This window comes from Prionailurus viverrinus, chromosome X (assembly GCF_022837055.1).
Source record: "Prionailurus viverrinus isolate Anna chromosome X, UM_Priviv_1.0, whole genome shotgun sequence".
Classification (NCBI taxonomy): Eukaryota; Metazoa; Chordata; class Mammalia; order Carnivora; family Felidae; genus Prionailurus; species Prionailurus viverrinus.
Window position 1 is genome coordinate 42,802,778 of NC_062579.1, and position 23,317 is coordinate 42,826,094.

The following is a 23,317-nucleotide window of genomic DNA, read 5'->3' on the forward strand; positions in this document are numbered from 1 at the left end:
AATATATCTGGGAGACTGCACTCCTCATCTTCTGTAAGAACTCACAATGTCTAACCTCAATGGATTAGGCATAGCAGTGAGCCCATGATTTGGAATATGGACTTGAATACCCAGAAGGAATCGCTAAAAGAGAAAGTTTGGGGAGGCACGTGTCCATGCATGAGCATGAAACAAGGGACTGCTCAGTTTTATTTTTCATCGTAAATACCTGGACCTAGTTGGTCTCTTATCTGAGCATGTGAATTCATTTAAACATTTAAATTATAATAAAAAGTTATTAAATTATAATAAAGTTATTGTTAAATTATAATAAAATTATTATATAAAAATTATATAATAAAATTATTGTATAAAAAATTATTAAATTATAATAAAAAGTTAAAAAAGGAAACTCCATAACTTGGCAGATAAGCCTGACCGCTGATCCATCCACATCAACTGATACAAATCTCAGCCAATCCATCTTCAAAGAATGATTGTGATCTGTCTGGAGAAGTTATCTATGCAATGCAAAGTTTAAAGTAAGTAAGCACAAGGGATCTTGACAAGCAATAACAAGTCACACGCTTCAACAGCAAATCCAGGGTTTTAACTTCAAACTTTGGTTTTCGCCAACATTGAGAACAGCAGATACGATGTCAGTTTTAAAACCCGCATTTACATGGCATGTTTTTCCTCTCCTCAAGCCTGTGAGATCTGCCAACCACAGCAGGTAATGATGGAAACCTGCTTTCCTTGCAAAGGAGTCTCACATTTCTGATTTTAGGTTTTCTCCTTAAGGATAGTTCTATTTGCACAGCTGCAATCTAAGTTTTCATAGGAGGCATTTCCAAATACTGCTTATGTGGGGGCCACATTCCAGACTCGCTAAATCAGGCTCTCCAGGGATGGAGCACTAGCATCTGTCCCTGGTTTCTTTTTTGTCTTTCTTTCTTTTTTTTTTTTTTATTACAAAGTTTATTTTAAATCCAGTATAGTTAACATACAATATTAATTTCAGGTGTACAATACAGTGATTCAACACTTCCATACAACACCCAGTGCTCATCAGGACAAGTGCACTCCTTAATCCCCATCCCCTATTTTACCCATCCCGCACCCCACCCCCCCACCACTTCATGCCCCCTCTGGTAACCATCCCTTTGTTTTCTTGTTTAAATTTTTTTTTAATTTTTATTTTTGAGAGACAGAGAGGGACAGAGGATCTTGAAGCAGGCTCCATGCTGTCAGCACACAGCACCACGTGGGGCTTGAACTCCTGAACCTTGAGATCATGACCTGAGACGAAGTCCGATGCTTAACCGACTGAGCCACTCAGGATCCCCTTCATCCCTTTGTTTTCTGTAGTTAAGAGTATGTTTCCTGGTTTGACTCTTTTTTCCTTTGCTCATTCTTTGTGGTTGTTTGTTAAATTCTGCTTATGAGTGAAATCATATGCTATTTGTCTTTTTCTGACTGACTTATTTCTAATACTCTCCAGCTCCTTGCATGTCGTTGCAAATGGAAAGAGTTCATTCTCTTTATAGCTGAATAATATTCCATTGTATATATATATACATCTTGTTTATCCATTCATCCTTCGATGGACATTTGGGTTGCCTCTGTAATTTGGTTATAACAAATGATGCTGCTAAAACATAGAGGAGTTAATGCATCCCATTTGAAGTAGTGTTTTGCATTAAATTTTTTTTTTATTTTTAAGGGTATTTATTTATTTTGAGAGAGAGACAGCAAGCGGTTTAGGGGCAGAGAGAGAATCCCAAGCAGGCTCCACACTGTCAGCACAAAGCCTGATGTGGGGCTTGAACTAACAAACTGCAAGTTCATGACCTGAGCCAAAACCAAGAGTTGGACAGTTAACCGACTGAGCCACCCAGGTGCTGCTAACAATTTTTTAAATGTTTATTTTTGAGAGAGAGGGAGGGAAGTGGGAGGGAAAGAGAGAGAGCACGAACAGGGGAGGGGCAGAGAGGGAGACAGAATCCGAAGCAGGCTCCAGGTTCTGAGCTGTCAGCACAGAGCCCCACACTGGGCTCGAACTCACAAACTGCGAGATCATGACCCGAACCGAAGTTGGACACCTAACTGACTGAGCCACCCAGGCGCCTCAATGCTTTGGTATTTCGGGGGGTAAATGCCCAGTAGGCGATAGCTGGATCTTAGGGTAGTTCTATTTTTAACTTTTTCAGGAACCTCCATACTTTTCCACAGTAGACGCACCAGTTTGCATTCCCAGCAACAGTGCAGGAGGGGTCCTTTCTCCACTCGCTGACACCTGTTGTCTCTTGTGTGTTTGAATTTAGCCATTCTGACAGGTGTGAGGTGATAGCTCATTGTGGTTTTGATTTGCATTTCCCTATGATGATCGGTACCTATTATCTATTCATATGTCCATTAACCGTCAGTATGTCTTCTTTGCAGAAATGTGTGTTCATGACTTCTGCCCATATTTAACTGGATTGTCTGTTTTTTAGGTGTTGAGTCATTCTAAACTGCTCCAGGAAAGATCTGATGCACAGATGGTGTTGAGAAGCATCTCTGAGCTTCACCTGTCCTGGTTTAAATTGAATCTTGAACTTTAGAGCCATGTGTGTTACCACTGAAATTAAAAAAAAAAAATTCCTTATGTGTCTTCTTTCAAGAGCTATTTTTTTTTTACATGAGTAAAGTTGACACACAATGTTACATTAGTCACAGGTGTATATCACAGGGACTTAACATGTCTAGTGTTATGCTCTGCTCACCACAAGTGTAGCCACTATCTGTCACCATACAATGCTATGACAGCAACTGACGACATTCCCTGTGTTATGCCTCTGATGCAATGACTTATTCATTCCTCCTTCTCTGAAGGCCTGTATCTCCCACTCCCCTTCACCCATTTGTCCCATCCACCCACCCCCTTCCCTGCAGCAGCCATCAGTTTGCTTTCTGTATTTATTAGTCAGGAGCTGTTTGTGACATATTTATTTTACAGCCACACTTAGAACAATTACAGGACAGAGGAGTGTGTTTATGCATCTGCGTCCCCTTCTTTACATGACACTCAGGCAGGCAGAGGGGAGAGGGAAGGGCCTCGAGGCAGTGGGATTTCCATTGTCTTGGTTACCTCTCTGCTGTGTCTCCACACTGGGCTGCTGGGTGCGGCAGGGGGCCCAGTGGGGGGCGGACAACACCCCTCCCCACTCTACACATCTTCCTGTGGCCAGAAGTTAAAGCTAAGGATGAGGCTGGTTACCAGGGAAACTGCAGCCAGGTCCATGGGATTCCTGAAGAAAGGAAAACTCCTAAGTGGGTTTTCAGATGCAGGATGGACCCTAGGAGCCTGACCCCAGCCACGGATTTCTGAGCCAACCATTAAGTTCACCCAGCGGGTGCCTGCGCATGAGCGCGCACACACACACACACACACAGACACAGACACAGACACACACACACACACACACACACACACGCACAGACGTGTGCACTCAGCAGCATTCCTTTGTGATGTGCACAGTGACTCATTCTGGTGGGAGCACCTCACCCACAGGGAGGAGGCAGGTGATGATGGGTCGTGCAGGCAGGACCCAGAACATGGAAAGGGAGACGGGACAGTTCCTTAGTGTTATAAAATCAATGGCATACCTTTTCCACCATGACTTACTTAGACATTTGCATTACATTTTCCAAAGGGCTTTATTGGGCTCTAATTACACACCAGTGTCACCCAGTTAGACAGTCCAATGCAGTGACTTGTAGTAAATGTACAGAGTCGTGCAGCCATTGCCACAGTTCAGTTTTAGAACATTTCCTTCTCTCCAGAAAGACCCTGTGTACCCATCAGCGCTCACTTCCCACTACTACCTCCAGGCTGAGGCAGAGTCTAATGTAATTTCTATCTCTGTAGGTTTGCACTTTCTGGGCATTTCCTAGAAACTGACTCCTGCTTTAAGTGGACTCTTGTGTCTGTGTCTTTCATGTAGCTGAACACTCTGGGGGCTCATCCACGTTGTAGCAGAAATCAGAAGTTCATCCCTTTTCATAGATCAGTGGCATCTTACTGCATGGGTTGCCACATTTCGATTATCTATTGACCAGCTGACAGACTTTTTTACACTGTTTTGCTCTCTGGCGATTATGAATAATGCTGCTGTGAACATCTGAGTACAAGTCTTTGCTCAGACATAGTTTTCGTGTCCAGTTTCTCCATGTTTTCGTTTCTTTGCCTTGCATGATTGCGCTGGCTGAAACTTTCAGTCCATGTCGGGCAGAAATGGTGGGAACCGCCATCCTTGCCTTGGTCTGGATCTCAGCGGGAAAGCATTCATTCACTAATAAATATGTGACAGGAGACATATTTTTCTTGTAGATAGCCCTATCAGAATGAGGACATCCCCTTCTGTCCGTAGTTGGACGAGCATTTTTATCACGAATGGGCCTCGAGTTTTGTCAAATGTCTTTGTCTATCAAGATGATCACATGGTTTCTGTCCTCAATATATTACTATGCTGGTTGACCCGAATTGTATTTTGAATGTTAAAGCGATATTGCAACCCTGGGATAAATCTCACTTGGTTAGTTGGTTTTCCCCTTGCAAATGTTGTTGGATTTGATATGCTATTCTGTTGAGGATTTATGTATGGATGTTAATGATAGATATTGGTGTATAGTTTCTTGTGTTGTCATGTGTGGCTTTGGTGCAGGGTAATATTGTCCTAATGGATGAGTTAGGAAATGTTCCTTCCTCCTCTCTATCTGGAACAGCCTATGAGGGATGGATATTATCTCTTCCTATAGTTTAACAGAACTTAGCAATGAGGCCAGCAGGCCCAGGGCTTTTCTCTGTGGGAAGGTTTTTAAATCAATTTTTAAAATTTATTCATTTTGAGAGAGAGAGAGAGAGAGAGAGACAGAGACAGAGACAGAGACAGAGAGAGAATGTGGAGCAGGGTCAGAGAGAGGGAAAGAGAGAATCCCAAGCAGGCTCTGCACTGACAGTAGGGCTCGATCCCATGAGTCAGACACTCAACTGACTGAGCCACCCAGGTGCCCCAGTGGGAAGGTTGTTAAATAACAAATTCAATTTCTTTACTTGTGATAGGTACATTGAGATTTCTGATTTGAGCATTCCACTCCACCCCCATGCTCTCCCTGTATTTCTTGCCTCCTGGTGGTTCTCCCTCTGCCTCTTGCCTAGAATTTGACATGCTGATGCTTCAGATTCTGTGTCTCCCTCTCTCTCTGCCCCTCCCCCCCACTCCCACTTTGTATCCTCTCTCTCTCTCTCTCTCTCTCAAAAATAAACATTTAAAAAAATGCAGAATTTGACATGCTGAACATCTCTGGACATTAGTGGATTCCATCTCCTAGTCTATAACTTGGGACCGTGTGCTGACTCAGATGGGACCCCCAGATACCCACATACACTTGATATGTGGGCAAGGGGACAATGACTTTGAGGCAGGGGTGGGATGGTACCACTGGGTCTGTCAGTCACACCTGCCCACCCATTCCCCATGTGCCCCAGTGCAGGCCATGAGTAAGTGTGGTCAGGAGCACCTTCAGCAAGCCCCACATCCACACTGCCCCACCCCGTTTCTTCTCACCCCTCTCGTCTCCTGGCCACAGAGCCACAGAGGGGCTCCATGACGGCTCTTTGCCACATGTATGGGCGTTACAGGTCTCCCTGATTAAAGGCTCAATCCCGAGGGCCAGGATTGTCTTGTGATTACTCCAAACTTCCCCACCCCAGCAGCCAGCCTTGCGTGGAGTGGGGGAGGCAAGGGTGAGACGATGAAACCTTAACGAGTGGCTAAACATCTGTCTGTGGTTGGTGTGGCTGCTGCGGTAAAGACATCTCTTTATGACTTCCTTGAACTCTGCCAGGTGGGTAGGAGTGCCCCTGCCCTAGTGCATTCAAGGAGGAGGATGGGGAGGATTCAAGGAGGTATCTTATCAGACCTGAGGCTTCCAGCTTGGAAACGTCCACCAAAGTCATTGGTTCTCCGCACTTCACCCCTGGCCTCTATGGAGGTTAACGTTGGTGAGCTGGTTAGGAGTCATGTTCTGAATTCAGTCCGCCTAGGTTTGCCTGTCACCCTCTCCTTCAGTGCCTCTGCGACACTGAGCAACTCACCTGACCTCTCTGTACTCTGCTTTTCACACACAAAGTGAGATCGAAGTCTTGCTCAATGATGGGTTCTGGGAGTGGATTCCATAAGCTGATATATGGAGATATGTAGAATACTGTCTGATACCTAGGACAAGATCAATAAAGTGAAATGCGCATGTTATCCTGCTAACCACACCCCAAATGACCAGTGTAAATTTAGGCCTCAGAGTTTCAAGGAAGAAAATCCCTGCTTTGTTTACTTTCTCCTGTCAAGTGGGACACGAGCCTGGCAGGGTCACCTGAGCACCAAGCTCTCTGGAGAGATCACACGTTCAGAACATAATAAACACACCTGCTCTGACGCCACTTCTGTCTGCAGAAGACTCACAGATGTTTGCAGCAACACAGCTCTGGACATTACCTAATTACGGAGACTGAGCACAAGCAGACTTTCTCTGTAGTTCAGAGGGACTGCACGGGCACTTCCTGGGTTACACAGCACTGGATCTGTGGAGAGGAAGAAGGATGATGCCTCATTAATGCCTCCTGAAATGAAAAGGCACACATGTAAATCCCAAAACAACTCTGAAATGACTCCGTGATGCAGGCATAAAACTGCTGTTCGCATTCCCCACCCCAGGGACACCGGGCAACAAGGTACAGCCCCTGGAGATGCTACGCCAGGGGGGCCGGCACCATCCCCCAGGACCTCATACCGTGGGCGGTGGGCTGTGCTTCCAGCTCTCTGTGGGCAGGAAGACTCTCTTCCACTTGCTCTGCCCAGATGATCCGAAGGCTGCTCGTGCTGCGGGGCTGCAAACGGTGACTCGATGGTGTTCCCTGGTGCCCTCCGGGCCTGGCTCCAAACCTCCTGATAAACTGTGATCTGCTGCTCTAGAATTTAAATGCGGTGACCTCACACCTGACAAAGAACAACCCAATATGGATAAAGAACCTGAATGCAAAAGTTAGGGTTTTTTTTATATGTATATTTATTTGGCAAGGATGATGAGGTAACGGGTCAGAAATTCCTTCGAGGGGAATACCATCCGTGTTATAAAGCAGGGAAACAATGTTCTACATTTAGCTCAGCATACTCATAACGGCTTACACAGACAACACAATAGTGAACCACCAAGTTCCAGTTCCATGTCCCTTTCTGCACCTCCTTTAGCGTCAGTCTCTTGAAAGTGGATCTCCGTTCAGCACACGTCCATTCCAGCAGACCAGTGCTGCTGCTGGGAGGCAGTCCGTGAAATGGCACAAAAGCACATGGCCATCATCAACGGGGCATTCATGCTACAGAGAAGCTCTCTACCGTACTGACAACAAGGCAGGGAGGAGAGGCAGAGTTCGGGGTGGGAAAGTGACAACATGCATCACGGGAGCCATAATAAGGAAGTTACGGACCCCTGGGGTATGCGGTGTCCCATAGAAAGCCCCACAGGGATCCACAAATTCAAGGTAGGAAAGACAGAACCTTCCTGGGATTGGATGAGGGCTCACGCCGATCGAATTTTCAGTCATCAACGCTGCTCTTGTCACTTCTCTGACGACTGCTTACTGGTTGGTCCCCAAAAGAAATCCACGCTCAGGATCATGTCTGGAGCCATTCAGACCTGCGTCACGTGAGGATGAGAGCATCAGTTTTCTTTCAACCACTGCTTTAGGAGCCTCTGAAACATCCTTTTGCTTTCCTGCTGCATCTCCAGTTGGAGCTTCTCGTCTCTTTCCTGCTGTTGGAGCACCCCTTCGGGCAGCAGGCCAGGTCGGCTGGTGCTCAGGCTGAGGGTCAAGCCGCTGAGGCCCTGTACCAGTGTCTCCCAGGAGGAAGCATGGGGGGCCCCTTTCCTCTCCGCAGACATCCCAGAGACATTTGGCCTATGGCTCTGGCAGTATCGACATTCGCATCTGAATCTGTTCTGATCTCTATCACCTGAGGAGGAGATCCTGGCTTTCCTCTCCACCCGATAAGGTGCCACCTGATCGAGGTGCCGCCGTCTCATGTGCCCCAGAAGGGTTTTCTTCCTCTGAGGGGACGCTGACCTTTCCCACCGCCTCTCTTGTAGGGTTTTCTCATCTCTGTAGCGCTGCTGGAGCAGCCCCTCTGGAAGAGGGGCAGGGTATTTGGTGCCAGGACTGGTTTTGAGGTCACCCAGGCCCATCATAAGCAGTTCCGAGAAGGAAGGAGAGGAGGCTGCCGTGACTTCCCGGGAGGTCTCTTCAGAGATCATCGGGGAAGACTCAGAAATCAGTGTTGAGCTGCATTTCCGGAGCGGATCCATGGAGGTGTGGTCCATGCTCACAGCTCCACCTGGCCCTTGGTCTAGACAGCAAGCTGAAGACAAAGGTTGTCAAAGAGCTGGAAGCTAGCAAGGGAGGTGTGTGGCCAGAAGGACCCAGACTACATCAAATGGTGATAAAAGAAGAAAGAAAACTCCATTATTATTCACCTGACTTAACGTTTCTGAGCCTCAGCTTCCTTTCTGTTAAATGGGGATAATAATGAGCCCTACTCCTTATTCTGGGCTTTAAATAAGAGTATACATTTCCAAGCTCAGAATTCGGATGGCATATAATCAGGATCTCAGGCGTGAGATTAATCATCAAAACCACATCATAGGTAATGAAAAATGGTGCCCTGCAGTCAACCATGTGAATCCCCTGCCCACTTTTTTTGTTGTTGTTGTTGTTGAAAGAGAGAGACAGAGGGCGCGAGTGAGCAAAGGGGGGGTGGAGAGGGAGAGGGAGAGGGAGAGGGAGAGAGAGAGAGAGAGAGACAGAGACAGAGACAGAGAGACAGAGAGAGACGACAGAGAGAGAATGAATGAATAGGGAGCCTGAAGCATGGCGCAAGCTCAGTCGACCCTGCCGACTTTTTATAACCATTCAAGCATAATTTTAAGAACACTCCATGTGTGACCAGCATCTGCTATACTCATAAGTGTCCATGTACTTTCCAAAAGGAGACAATGGCTAAAATTTCCACCATGGTGACACATTCTTTTGAATATTCACTGGCTTTCATCTAGGTAAAAAGGATGTTCAAACCTATGGAAGTCATTTCATAATCCTCAGTAAGCAGCAATAAGAATTTTACTAAAATACAAGAACAGAGATCAATGAAATTTCTAACAAGACAGATTAGAGAAACTCAAATTAAAAGTTGCTTCTTTGGGGCGCCTGGGTGGTTCAGTCGGTTAGGCGTCCGACTTCGGCTCAGGTCATGATCTCGCGGTCCGTGAGTTCGAGCCCCCCGTCAGGCTCTGTGCTGACAGCTCGGAGCCTGGAGCCTGTTTCAGATTCTGTGTCTCCCTCTCTCTCTGACCCTCTCCTGTTCATGCTCTGTCTCTCTCTGTCTCAGAAATAAATAAACGTTAAAAAAAAAAGTTGCTTCTTTGATGGGGCGCCTGGCGGGCTCAGTCAGGCGTCTGACACTTGATTTCAGCTCAGGTCATGATCTCGAGGTTCGTGGGATTGAGCCACATGTCAGGCTCTGCGCTGACATTGTAGAGCCTGCTTGGGATTCTCTCTCTCCCTCTCCCTCTGCCCCTTCCCCACTCACACGCTCTTTATCTCCCAAAATAAATAAGTAAACGTTTTTTTGTTTTTTTGGTTTTTTTTTTAATTTTTTTTTTCAACGTTTATTTTTGGGACAGAGAGAGACAGAGCATGAACGGGGGAGGGGCAGAGAGAGAGGGAGACACAGAATCGGAAACAGGCTCCAGGCTCTGAGCCATCAGCCCAGAGCCTGACGCGGGGCTCGAACTCACGGACCGCGAGATCGTGACCTGGTTGAAGTCGGACGGTTAACCGACTGCACCACCCAGGCGCCCATGTAAACGTTTTTTTAAAGAGTTGCTTCTTTGAAATAATCAATAAAATTGATAAACCTCTACAGGACTGAAGAAGAAAAAAAAGGAGAAGAGCAAAGAAGACACATCACACTTCTGACTTCTAGCCATACTACACAGCTAGAGTAATAAGAACAGTGTGTTACTGGCATAAGAACTGACACGTGGGCTAACGGAACAGAATCGAGAGCCTAGAAGTAACCCCATGCATGTATGGCCAACTAATATTTGACAACAGAGTCAAGAATACTCAATGGATAAAAGACAGTCTCTTCAATAAATGCTGCTGGGAGAATGGACTATTCACATGTAAAAGAATAAAGCTGGATTCCTATCTTACACTCACAAAAGTTAACTTGAAATGGATTAAAGGCTTAAATGTAAGACTGGAAACTAAAACTGCTAGAAGAATACATAACGACAAAGCTCCCTGACACGGGTCTTGGCAATGGATTTTTGGATATACCACCCAAGGCACAAACAACAAAATCAAAAACAAGTGGGGCTACATCTAACTAAAAAGCTACACACTAAGGAAACCACCAAGGTGAAAAGACAACATATGGAATGGGAGAAAATATTTGCAAACCGTATATCTGACAAGGATTTAATATCCAAAATATAAAGACCCCATACATCTCCACAGCAAAAACAAAACAAAATAAACTGAAAAAAACAACAACTAATCATCGAATTTAAAAATGGGTAAAGGTGGGGTGCCTGGGTGGCTCAGTCGGTTGAGCATCCAACTTCAGCTCAGGTCATGATCTCACGGTCTGTGAGTTCGAGCCCCGCGTCGGGCTCTGTGCTGACAGCGCAGAGCCTGGGGCCTGCTTCTGATTCTGTGTCTCCCTCTCCCTCTCTGTCCTTGCCCCTGCTCGTGCTCTGCCTCTCTCTGTGTGTCAAAAATAAATAAACATTAAAAAAATAAAATAAAATAAAATAAAATAAAATAAAATAAAAATGGGTAAAGGCTATGAACAGACATTTTTCTAAAGATGACGTACAAATGGCCAATGGGTACAGGAAGAGCTGCTGCAAACCACCAATCATCAGGGAAATGCAAATGAAAAGCACAATGGGCTATCACCTCACACCTGTTAGAATGGCTAGCATCAAAAATACAAGAGATAAAAATGCCAGCTTCCATGTGCAGAATAAAGAATACTTCTGTACTGTTGGTGGGAATGTAAATTGGTGCAGCCACTATGGAAAACAGTATGGAGGTTTCTCAAAAAATTAAAAATAGAACTACCATATGATGCAGACATTCCACTTCTGATAGTATATCTGAAGGAAATGAAACCACAATGTCAAAGATATATCTTTACCCCCATGTCCACAGCAGTATTATTTACAATAGCCAAGATATTGACACAGCCTAAGCATCTTTGATAGATAAATGGATCAAGTAAATACACAGACACGCAGACACACACACACACACACACACACACACACACACCCCACACACACACCCACACACACACACACACTATTATCTGGCCATAAAAAGGAGGAAATCCTGCTATTTGTGACAACATAGTTGGACCTTGAGGGCATTATCTCACTTATGTATGGAATTGAAAAGGAAACTTCCAAATATACAGAAAAAGCTATCAGATTTGTGGTTGTCAGAGGTGGTGATTTGGGGAGGGAGAAGAAAATTGGAGGATGATGGCCAAAAGAAACAAACTTCCAGGTATAAGAAAAATAGGATAAATAACGAAATATAATGTACAACATGATGACTATAGTTAACACTGCTATGTGATATAAATGAAAGCTGTTAAGAGAGTAAATCCTAAGAGTTCCCTTCACAAGGAAAACATTGGTTTCTTTTTCTTCTTTTTGTGTCTCTGAGATGGTGGATGTCAACTAAACTTACTATGGTAACCATTTCATGATATATGTGAGTCTGATTATTATCCTTTATACCTTATCCAGTGCTGTCAATTATATCTCAATAAAACTGGAGAGAGAGAGAGAGAGAGAGAGAGAGAGAGAGAGAGAAGAAATTAGTTACTAACAACAGGAATGAAAGAGGAGACTTCCCTAGAGACCCAGGAAATATGAGAGAAACGATATTATTAATATTACATGAAAATCTCCATACGTAAATGCAACAATGTGCAAATGGATTGATTACTCAAAAACCATAAGCCACCAAAACTTACCCAAGGTGAAAGAACATGCATATTTCAGAACCATTTACAGAAATTGAATCAGTTGTTAAAAGCCTATGATGAAAATCCCACATGGTATCACCAGTGAATTCTACCAAATATCGACAGGAATAAAAACACCCACACACAAATTCTACACAATGTCCTCCAGGAAACAGAAGTGGGGGAAATACTTGCAAGCGATTTTATGAGGCTAGCATTTCACTGATACCAAGAAAAGTACTGACCAATATTCTTCCTTAGCACAAGCACAAAATTCCTCAACAAAATACTAGCAGATGGAATCCAGCAATATATTCAAAGGAAAAACAGCATGATCAAGTGGGTTAGCTCAGGAAAGCAAAGGTGGTTCAATAATTGAAAACCAACTAATGCAATCCTCAGATTTAGAATATAATTGATTAATCAATCAATGTAATCTATAGTTGAAGATGAAAGATTAAAAAGAAAAATGATAGCCTCAATGCTATTCCTCTCAAAACCAAATGGCATTTTTCAGTAAACAATTTTAGGAAAACAATTTTAGAAAAACAATCCTAAAATGCATATGAAACAACAGAAGACCCAGAATAGCCAAGGCAACCTGGAGGAAGAACAAAGTTGGAAGTACCCACCCTCCTCATTTCAAAACATATTTCAAGGCTACAGTAAGTAAATCAGTGTGGTAGTGACAGAAAGACAGACACTGGCCAATGGGACAGAAGAGAACCCAGAAATAGACCCACGCATGTACAGTCAGCTGATCTTGACAAGGGTGCCAATAATACGCAATGGGGAAAGGACAGTCTCTTGGACAAATGGTGCTGGGAAACCTGGACACCCACGTACAAAAAGGACGATATTGGACCCTACGTTACACCACACACAAAAATCAACCCCAAAGGGATTGAAGATTAAGTATAAGACGTGACACTGTAAAACTCCTGGAAGAAAACATAAAGGAACATCTGTGTGACACGGGTCTTGGCAAGTGATTTCATGGAAACGACACCAAAAGCAGTCATGAAAAAGCAAAAACGGCCAAGTGGGACTACATCAAACTTAAAAGCTTCTGCACAGCAAAGGAAAACATCAACAAACCGAAAAGGCAATCTACAAAATGGGCAGAGATGTGCAAACCATGCATCTGATAAGGGTTAACTTTCAATATTTATAACAAACTTTTCTAACTCAATAGTTAAAACAAACCAATTTAAAAATATGCAAAGGATCTGAATAGACATTTCTCCAAAGAAGACATACAAATGGCCAAAAGGTATATGAAATGATGCTCCCCTTCACTAAGCATTAGGGAAAGGCAAATCAAAACCACAATGAGATGTCATGTCACACATGTGACACGTGAGGATGGTTATTGTCAAACAAACTAACAAAGAGCAGATCACAAGTGTTGGAGAGTATGCAGAAAACTGGAACCGTCGTACGCTGTCGGTGGGAACGCAACTGGTGCAGCCACAATGGAAAACAGTATGGAGGCTCCTCAAAAAATTAAAACTATCATATGATCTTGTTCATATCCAGATGTCGCCTCCAAAACAACTAAAAACAAACCACAAACCAACCCCCAAAAAACCCATCATCTGATCCAGCATCCCACTCCTGGGCATATATCCAAAAGAACTCAAGCCAGCCTCTCACAGAGATGTCTGCATTCCCATATTTACTGCAGCATTAATCGCAGTAGCCAGGATAATGGAAACAACAATCCTGTCAATCGACAGTGGAATGGATAAAGGAAGTGTGACACATCTATACAATGGGATATTATTCAGCCGTATAAAAGGAGGAAATCTTACCCTTTGCATTCCAGGTGCTGTGGATTAAAGAAGCAAAACAGATAATGCTGTTTCTTATCCAGCGCCTTCCATGTGCCAGCTAATGTCAGCTAGGTGTTTTACATTTGTTGTCTCCTGGAGGTCTCCCAACAAACCTTGAGTAGGCAGGATTATTGCCTTTAACCAGGAGGAATTTGAGGCTGAAGGAGAGAGGCTGAAGTGGCAGGGTCTGCCCTGGAATCCAGTGTGAGTGTAATCCGAATTTTAGGGCGGAGGGAGGCGAGTCTGGAAAGAAAGGCAGGCACTAGGATGCAGACAGCTTCCGATGCCGTGTGGGTGTAAGGGAACATCATGTGCTCCGTTACCCGCCCTGGGGTACCCCCCACCCCCACCCCGGCACCAGGACAGGCTATCTGAGGACATAACTGGAGTGTACTGAATTGATGCACACAGTGTAAGACGGTGTGTATTTGTGGTCCCCAGGTGGGAGAGTCAGCCCTCTGGTGACGGATCGTCCGTGCATGACGCAGAGGATGAGAATGTATGGCAGAGGAGGAGAGTTTCCAGGGCTGAACACAGACATGTAATGTGATCTTTATGTTCTTTGCTCTAGCTCACGTGGTGTAAAGCCTGACCTGCCACCTCTCCCATGGCAGCATCAGTAGGTGTAAAGATAGGGAATGTGGCAGATGCAATTCTGTGAACCATACTTGCATTACGTCATTATGTATTCACAAATGCAACCCTCTCTGCTTGGTATTGTCACTATTAAGAATAATAAGCCCATTTCACAGGTGAGGATAGTAAGGCACAGGGCCAGGTACATTTCTCAATATGACAGGACTGCAAGTGGAAGAACTGAGTTGGAAGGAAGGTTGTTTAGGAACAGAGCTTGTGCCCTTACCCACGACACGACATGGCTCCCACAGAAAAGAAAACCAAACCCCACGATGCTCCCCATATCCAGAAGTCTGCTTTGTGCTGTGAGTAAAGAGGAAACCCCTCCTCAAACAGGTCTAATCACAAAGGCAATTCACAATCACACAATGAAATCAGAAGTAAGGATGGGTGCAGGCGGGGCATATTCTGGGGTCTGGTGATGCCATCAAGGACCTAGGTTCTTTCCAGTTCTCTGGTGTGTGTGTGTGTGTGTGTGTGTGTGTGTGTGTGTGTGTGTGCGCGCGCTTGCTTTCCGTCCTGTGTTTGTCAGAAGAGCCCTGGAAGCAAGGAAGGCAGGTACTGCCATCCCCATCTTAGAACAACAGAAGCTGCATGGCCAGGTCTGGACATAGTGGCCCCAAAGACAACAGGCACTCAGCTATTGCAGGCAGGGCCTTATCCTCTGAGTTTCTGGTCAGACTATGGCTACTGGAGAGCAGGGATCTTCCCTCAGCATTCAGGGCCCATGGTTCAGGCTACAAGTGATGCATGAACACAATTCCACTCATTTGAGGAGCTGTTCAGGGGCTGGCCTGCCTTCGGTGATAATTTGACCTCCCGTTTTCTTGGGTGCCCCTCTGCCTTTTAGTCAGAGTATTAGGACATTCTCCAGGTTCTTCTCTTTGGTTCTAGACAAACTCTTTGTCTCTTAGACCCAGGCGCCCACACGTTTGCTGGCAATGCCTCTCCAGATGATCTGTCAGCCCCAAAAGCAGAACCTAGAATGTATCCCCAAGGGTGTGAATTCAGGGTTCACGAAGAGGTGACCTTTCAACAAACATTGTGAACAGGGAGAGGAATCTGACAAGCACATTTCTGGGGTCAGGACTTTCCTGTCAAGAGGGAACAGTTGGGAAGAAGTGTCTGAGGCAGAGGCTTCCAGAAACAGTGCAGATACTGCCAGAAGGCTGGAGCAGCTGGGGGGTAGGGGAAGGGAGTGAGAGCCTAACAGAAACCAGGGGAGAACAACGGGTGACAGGCACTAGATCCTGCTGTGCTGAGTCAGCTTCTGTTCAGTCAGCTGGACTGCAAAGGACACCCAAGGATCACAGATGCCGAATGACAGCCTGTATCGGGCTGTAAGTTAGGCAGAGAAGGGACATGGAGAGGACCACTTAGAGAAGAGGCAGGTTTGGACAAAGAGCTGGAAGGACAGTGAGGAGGAGCGCCTTCTTGTGAGGCTGACAGCAGTCACCTGGATTGACACAGCCTTCACCCGTGTGCTCATGTCCCGTCCCTCAAGGGGATTTGTGCTCTTGCCAGAGCATCCCATATTTAACTAGCAGCCTTAATTCACTCAACAATCCACCTACTGGACAGATCACTGTGGGCACCTACTCTGTGCACCAGTCGCTCGGGACTTGGAAAACATTCTCTGAGTTGCCTGGAGCTCCAAGGATCTTGACCCAAGTTCCATTGTGAGACCAGAACTGTGGCCGACGGGGCAACAGTGACCCACACATTGAAAATCCCTTTATAGCCTCTTTAAGTTTCTGGAATTAGAGCTGGTACAAAAAATCCAATCTTCCTCCTCCTCACAGAGAATCTGAGTACAGAGATGTCCTGTTTACTCCATCCTCCTGTGTCATAACCGGTACACGAGCTGCCCTTTGGGATGAAGGACCCTGGGTGGAGGTCCCTCCTTCGCTGAAGAAACATGTTCTAAGCACCACCCGAATTCATGTGTCAGTTCACTGGACTCAGTGGGGACACAGGGATCACACAGGGTATAGTCTGCAAGCAGATGACCACTGCACATTGTGTGAGAAGAGCGGTGGCAGAATTGAAATCACAGTACCTTAGGGACACAGAGCAGGGCCTCTTACCCCTACTTAAGTGTATGTGTGTGTGTTTGGTCAGGACACACCTCTCAAGGCTGGGGAGGCTGATGACACAGGCACTTTGCTCACCCACAGTGTACAGACGTGCACGCCGAAGAACAGAGAGACACCTAGTTAGAGTCGGACTGCAGTCCTTGGGCTACTGGGCTTCAAATCACCAGTGGGGTCTGGTCAGTGCTACGGCTGTGATGCAGCTACTAAAAGCACTTCCTCTGCTTGCCTCTCAATTCGTAATACCTGGTCACCAGTGAGACAGGTAGAGACCTAATTTGGGTGGTGGGGTTGCTTGCAAAGGCTCTCTAACATGGCAAAGTACCACTCCACGGGGGGAGCCCTGGACATTGAAGTCCTGCTTGGCTGTTGGTTCTGAGGCAAGCCTTCCATGCCAAGGGACTCCAGGTCTGTTGGCTTCAGGGCAGCTCATCAGAGGACAGACACAAAATCTTAGAACCTTTCAAGGTTGCTGAGTACCTCCATTTCAAGGTGGACAGGTGTTGGGACCATGATGACTATACAATACTGGAACAATATATGCATTTCAGCAGCTGAAACACAATCCAGGAATATCACTGTGAGTGCAAAGTCGGGCTTTGGAGTCAGGCGAAATGGAGGTGTGATGCCCAGATCCACCCTTTCCTGCACCAGCGACCTAAACCTTTCCGTTTGTTTCCTTGTCTACAGACAGTGGGCTTTGACACTTAACCTGAGTTTTTGGGTAATAAAACTGTATATACCAGCACAGCTGAGCTCCTCAACAGCCAGGCTGCAGAAGAGACAGTCACACCGTGCCCTGTGTTAGGGACATGTCAGCATGGAGCAAGTATGCCAGGACCCTGGGACTCTAGTCCACGCCTCTGGCTGAGGTTCGGGTTTGGGGGTTGTGGTGGTGGCTGGACTGGTGGTTCCATCTTTTCTCTTGTCCAAGGGACACACTTCATTTCATGCCTAGGCAGGGGAGTTATAGTGAATGAGGTTAATGCTCACAGTTGAGTCTATGACAAGACAGAACCAGCAGGGGGTGCTGCTGCCCACTGGACCCCACAGGAACTGACAAACTTTCCTCCAGGGGTTTCTGGCACCTGGTAGGGACCCCTAAGGAGTTCTATGAAGGCACTGTCAGGATCCCTTAGAGGGCTCCAATAGTGAGCAGCAGCTGATCTTTGCCTCCTTGATGGCCACAGGGACTAACAGACCAAACCTCTTGTAAAGGGAAGATTAGTTAGTACACTTTCTCTTGTCCCAACAGAAACTCAGACTGCAACTCCGAGTGAAACATTATCAAAACAAAGTCCAAGGGAGGTAGTGGAAGGCATTTAATTTCTTGGGTCAAAGGTGCCATAAAGTGACATATTCTTTCCACGTTTCTGCTTATCCCTCCTCACTGGAAGGCAGGGCCCCTTCACATTGGGAAAGTTTGTGACACATTCCAAACTCCGTGTCCAAGTGCATCAAAGGATCCATATGAAAGGAGATGAGATCTTTGCTGTGTGTCATCCTATTCCTAGCAAGGAAGCCTTTTCCAGAACAACTGTGCTGTCAGATTGCATCTCCAATTAACTCACTGTGAACCAGGGTAAAACATCTATTTGGGAGAATTTATAATGAAATCTCCATCACTTTTCAGTAAAAAGTTTTATTAACAGTGCCGTTTCATCCAGGGATTCCTAGGGTTAAATGGAAATCGCTCTCTACTTAACCTGATAGCTTGAACATCAGTAGGAATCAGGCAAATGAAGGCTGGGGACAGGAGACGCAGGGAGGAGAGAGAGTGCCCAAGCCCAGTGGCCATCTACTGAACAGAAAGAGGTTTAAGTTGGCTGGAATATGAAGTGGGGGTGGAGGAGGCCATCTGCTGAAGATGAGGCATTTGAGGGTAGGCAAGGCCTGCTGTGCCTGGTCCAGGAGGCTGGACGTTATCCCAAGAACAGCAGGAAGACCCTGCAGAGTTTTGAGCAGGGTACACAAGACCAGATTAGGATTTAAGAATGGCCCCTCAGGTAGCGGGATGAAGAAATTTGTGGCCAAGGGTTAATATTGGTGGTAGTTATCAAGCAGAGAGGAGGGTCATGTGGCCTAGGGAACTAACTGTAGTGATGGAAGTAAGTGTCAAGATCTTATTTTGAAGGACGTAGGAGGTTGGACTGGACGGACTTGGTGTTTGAGGGGGTGGTGAGAGAGAGGCAGCAAGGAAGGACGGCTCTAAGAGTCGCTGGCCGAAGCAGCTGGGTAGAAGGCTGCTTTTCACTGGGTTAGGCAACACTGGAGGAGATGCCGATGCATGGGGAGTGGGGGTGGGTGCAGGTGCGTTCACTTTTGGACATGTTGTGTATCCTTGCCTGTGGGGCTCAACCACTTAGTACCTCAGTGACTTGGGGGAGCTGACCTAGCCTCTCTGTGCCTAAGATGCATCCTCTGTAATAGGAGAATGATGCTAATAATTAGAAAACGCAGCTAATTTCTGATTCATTTAGTCCCCGATAACGTTCTCTACTTGTACAGCAGAATGCTGTTTTCAAGTTAGGCAGTCCCTAGGCAAAACGGGAGTCTCTCTGCTTATCCATGTATTGGTTGGCTTTACTTACCTGCCGTGTGTATTTTCAACATGCAGTGTGTTTTGGCAGTGCTAAAAGAAAAACAATTAATGCAAAGAAATGTGTTTAGGGGCACCTGGGTGGCTCAGTTAAGGTTAAGCGTCTGACTTCGGCTCAGGTGATGATCTTGTGGCTTGTGGGTTCGGGGCCCACGCTGGACTCTGTGCTGACAGCTCAGAGCCTGGAGACTGCTTGGGATTCTGTGTCTCCCTGGCTCTCTGTCCTTCCCCTGCTAGTGCTCTGTCTCTCAAAAATAAATAAACATTAAAACAAACAATCAAAAGAAATGTGTTTATCACGTGTGATATGTTAGCCCGTCAGTTTGTCCCTCAAAGAAACAGCCCCCCTTCAGGCCCTCCACTCTTCTTCTTGTAGCCTCACTCCCTCAGAGGGCGGCGGGTGAGCCTTTGGGACCTACTTTCTCCAACAGTTCTCTTCTCTGTAAAGTCATCTTTACAGAGTCCCAGAGAGTGCCTAGCACCTGTTGAGTGCAATCTGTCTGTGAGCCTGTCAGTTGTCTCAGGTGTGAAGTTAGGGGACAGGAGAGAGCCGGATGTGTGGATCTGGAAACCAACAGTGTGTGCCTGTATTGCAGGCAGGTGGTGAAGCCATATATACCAAGACTTGAATCAGGGCCCCATCACTTACTCCTTGTGTGACTCTGGGCAGGTTACTTCACCTCCCTGTGGTCAGTTTCCTCATTTGTAAGATGAGGATGATGATCCTATTCTAGGATAATGACTCATGGTTGCCTCCTTCTTTTAGATCAAGAAAATACTACCTTTTAAAACTATAAAGTGCTCTTCAAGTGTAGATTACTTCCAGGGTTAAAAAGAGAATCTCTGCTCATCTAGCTTTCTGCTTGGACAGGCACGAAACATGCCATGCTCATTTTTACCCTGTAGACAATGTTGAACTTCACTCGAGCCCTGAAGAGAGCCACAGTCAAGAAATCTCGACAGGCTTTCGTGTTTCAGAAATGGCTTATCGCAAAAGACCACTCTTCCCCCCTTTAACCTAGAAAAGGCTTGCTCCTCATGCTTTGTCACGCCCTACCATATGTCTGTCGGGTGGCTCCTGGGTTTACATGCGACAAGGCCAAACACAGACCTTTCTCCTTTTGCTGATTGGGCCAGACACACAGTCCCTGCAGCTCCCTGATGTAACTGAGATCAGAAGTCAGCCCTCCTGAAACTAGCTAGACACAGAGAGAAACATTTCTTGTTCGTGGAGACTAATCCTGAATGCAGAAACATCCTACCTTAAGTCTCCCCCACTATAATGGGTCTACTCAATCCTTAGGGGAAAAAAGGCAAAACCACCCTGCGGAGACCGTGTGATGTTCAGATCTGGGCTGCTCTCAGCATTGCAACAACCTGAATAGTGAGGTGCTGTACTAGTTTGGTTTTTGTCTTTCCTAGTATGCACGCATGCAAAAACGACCGGTAAGAACACAAAGATCTGAAAGTGGTACTTCCTGCCACGCGTGCGCCCTACAAAGGAAGTAACCCAACGTCACTCGTCACTCGCAGCGCCTGGAAACTCTCCCTGCCACCTCGGGAAATATGTATCCTGTGCAGTCACTCAGGTGCGCCACAGTCACTCTGGGGTGGGTTCAACCTTCTCTACTCCCTGCGTGGTTACAAGTCCCGGATCCCAAGTACCCACGCCACGGCCCACGGAGAGGAAGCCACTTCGCCCCGGGGCACCCCGTTGTCCCTCCCTGTCCCGTGCAGCCGGAGGAAGGTTAAGGAGCACCCGGCTTCTCCATAGTGTCCCATGTCTGTGATGTCACACGCAGTCCCGCAGCCCCTCTTCCTGTGGCTGGTCTCTCTAGGAAGTCGGGAGGTCTTCCCCTCTCGGTGGTCTTAGCCCTTCTCTTCTGGGGAGGTGGGGGTTCAGACCTGGGGCTGAGGATAGGAGGGGGTGCGCTGGCGCAGGGATGGAAAGAACAGGATCCCGGGAAAGAACATGCATGAGAGCAAAAGCGGGAACCTAAGAATAAAAGAGGGAGAATCTCCCTAGAACAAGCCGGGTGTGCATTCGTGTCACAGGACCACCGTTCTTTCTGCGCCACACAAGAGCAGTGCTCTCTGAAAGAACAGCTGTTTTTCTCAGAAGCCTGCCTCTGCAGTGTCAGAACTGAGGTTTGACAACCTGTGTGTGGCATATTTCTCTTTCTCTAATTGGGGATGCCATATTTAGTGGAGATGAGATTGACACTTCCCATGGGCATTGCTAGACAACCCCCCCCCCCGCCCCCAGGCCATAACTGGGCTCCAGTCCGTGTTCCACGGGTTCAGAAACAGTCTGTTTCCTTGGCATCACTTCCTGTATTAAACCATCTGAGGAATTCTGTCTAGGAGGTGACATACAAAAAATAGGCTCTGTCATTCCTACACTGGTATACAATTATTTAGACTGTTGTAATCAGATTACAAGCTCCAATATATAATATTTACAAAAAGAAGGCATGTTTGGTTGTCCAGTTTGCTGAAAAACAGCCAATCCTGGGCAGCAGACATATAAGTGTGATGAGAAACTTGGCTTTATAATTAATCACAGAATTCCATTTACATTTCCAATACAATTTCCTTACATTGACTACTAATGTGTGTATTGGGTGGGTCGTGTGTGTGTGTGTGTGTGTGTGTGTGTGTGTGTGTCTATGTGCACACGCGTGTGAGTGTTAGGGTGTTTTGTCAAAAACCGAAAAGTGAATGGCCTGTCTTGCCCGAGCCTCTCAAGGTACCAGTAACAGAGAGAAAAGATTTTTTAAAATTCCATATTGTAAGGAGCAGATTGTGAACAAGTTCCTACTGGAGTGTCTTACCTGGAACCTCCTGGGATTCAGCAAAATGTTTTGTGAATAGTTTTTTTTAGGGAAGCACTGGTTCTACTGTTTTTAGTTGAATATGGACTACACTTAAAACTGTACTTGAGATTGTATGAAATAGGTAAGCTAAAGCTCGAGATTGGGAGAACCCAACCCTAGGGAAGGGTCTCAGGGAAGCTAACCACACAGAGTCAATGGTCTAGACAAGGAAGACAGGTTGTTACGAGCTGGAACAGACGAGTTCAGTCAGTCAACTCAGATCAAGCTCTGTCTTTCTGGACAGTTGTCAGACTGAAACATCAGGAAGAGGCCACAAATACCTCAAGTATGAACTTCAGTATGTGACAAAGGCTCTCTAATCAGGGTATAAACACTCATGTGGCTCAGAAGTGTCAATCCCTGGAAGAAAGCACTGAAGACAGAGGCGAGTTTCCTCACCCTGGGACCCAGATCTCTGAAGCATCATACCCTAGACACAGACTCCCAGATACTTCATGGGCCTCCCACTATGGCTCTCAAAACCCAAAATATCCCATTGACACACTGAGGGAAGCCAACCACATTGACTCAATGGCCTAGACTAGGAAGCCAGGTTGTTCGAAGCTGGAGTGGATGAGATACAGACCCAAGAGAAGGCAGCTAGGAGACCTCAATGCATTGGACATACAATATCAAACCACCCACAGAATTCAAACTCCTATGGAACTCGAGATATGAGGAGAGACACAAAACAGCTCAGAGGCGATAAATTCTATAATACAGATCCACATGCATTTTAGCAACCTGGCAACCTGCAACATAGAAACTTAATAGCTCATAGACCTTACACCTTGCACACAGATGCCATACAATCACAGAGCTGACAACCTTGCATGCAGGCACACAAACAGCACAAAACACCTGTACCGTGAACACAAGCTTGCTCAGATACCTCCTGTCCCATGACAAATAACCTTTGCAATCTCACAACCTAGAATATGGGCCCCCAGGAGCTCAAATATGCCAACCTCAACAGAGACCCTCAGGAGAGCTCAAACCCTAATTCCTGAAATACATAATGGGAACAGCCCCAGACAACTTACATTCTGCACGCTGCACCTAAAACAGATCACATACCTCACTCACCAGGAGAGACCCCTAATAGCCCAGACAACTCTCACTTGGACACACAACCCTCCACAGCTCAGTGATCTCCCATACT

General features: G+C 46.1%; 1 protein-coding gene across 22 annotated transcripts in view; it reads right to left on the minus strand.

The window, feature by feature from the left end:
* Positions 1 to 7,062: 7,062 nt before the first annotated feature.
* The window catches only part of LOC125157388 (protein FAM156A/FAM156B-like), a 42,140-nt gene continuing 25,885 nt past the window's right edge, over positions 7,063 to 23,317 (minus strand). For 10 of the 22 annotated variants that reach the window (XM_047844047.1, XM_047844041.1, XM_047844035.1 and 7 more), the window contains one exon: positions 7,063 to 8,498. In XM_047844047.1, the coding sequence (XP_047700003.1) occupies positions 7,738 to 8,394 (657 nt within the window). In that variant the 5' untranslated portion in view covers positions 8,395 to 8,498 and the 3' untranslated portion in view covers positions 7,063 to 7,737. Of the gene's footprint in view, positions 8,499 to 13,930; positions 14,195 to 17,392; positions 19,426 to 23,317 lie in introns of those variants that run through there. The other 12 variants (XM_047844056.1, XM_047844057.1, XM_047844051.1 and 9 more) reach the window with 5 other exon arrangements.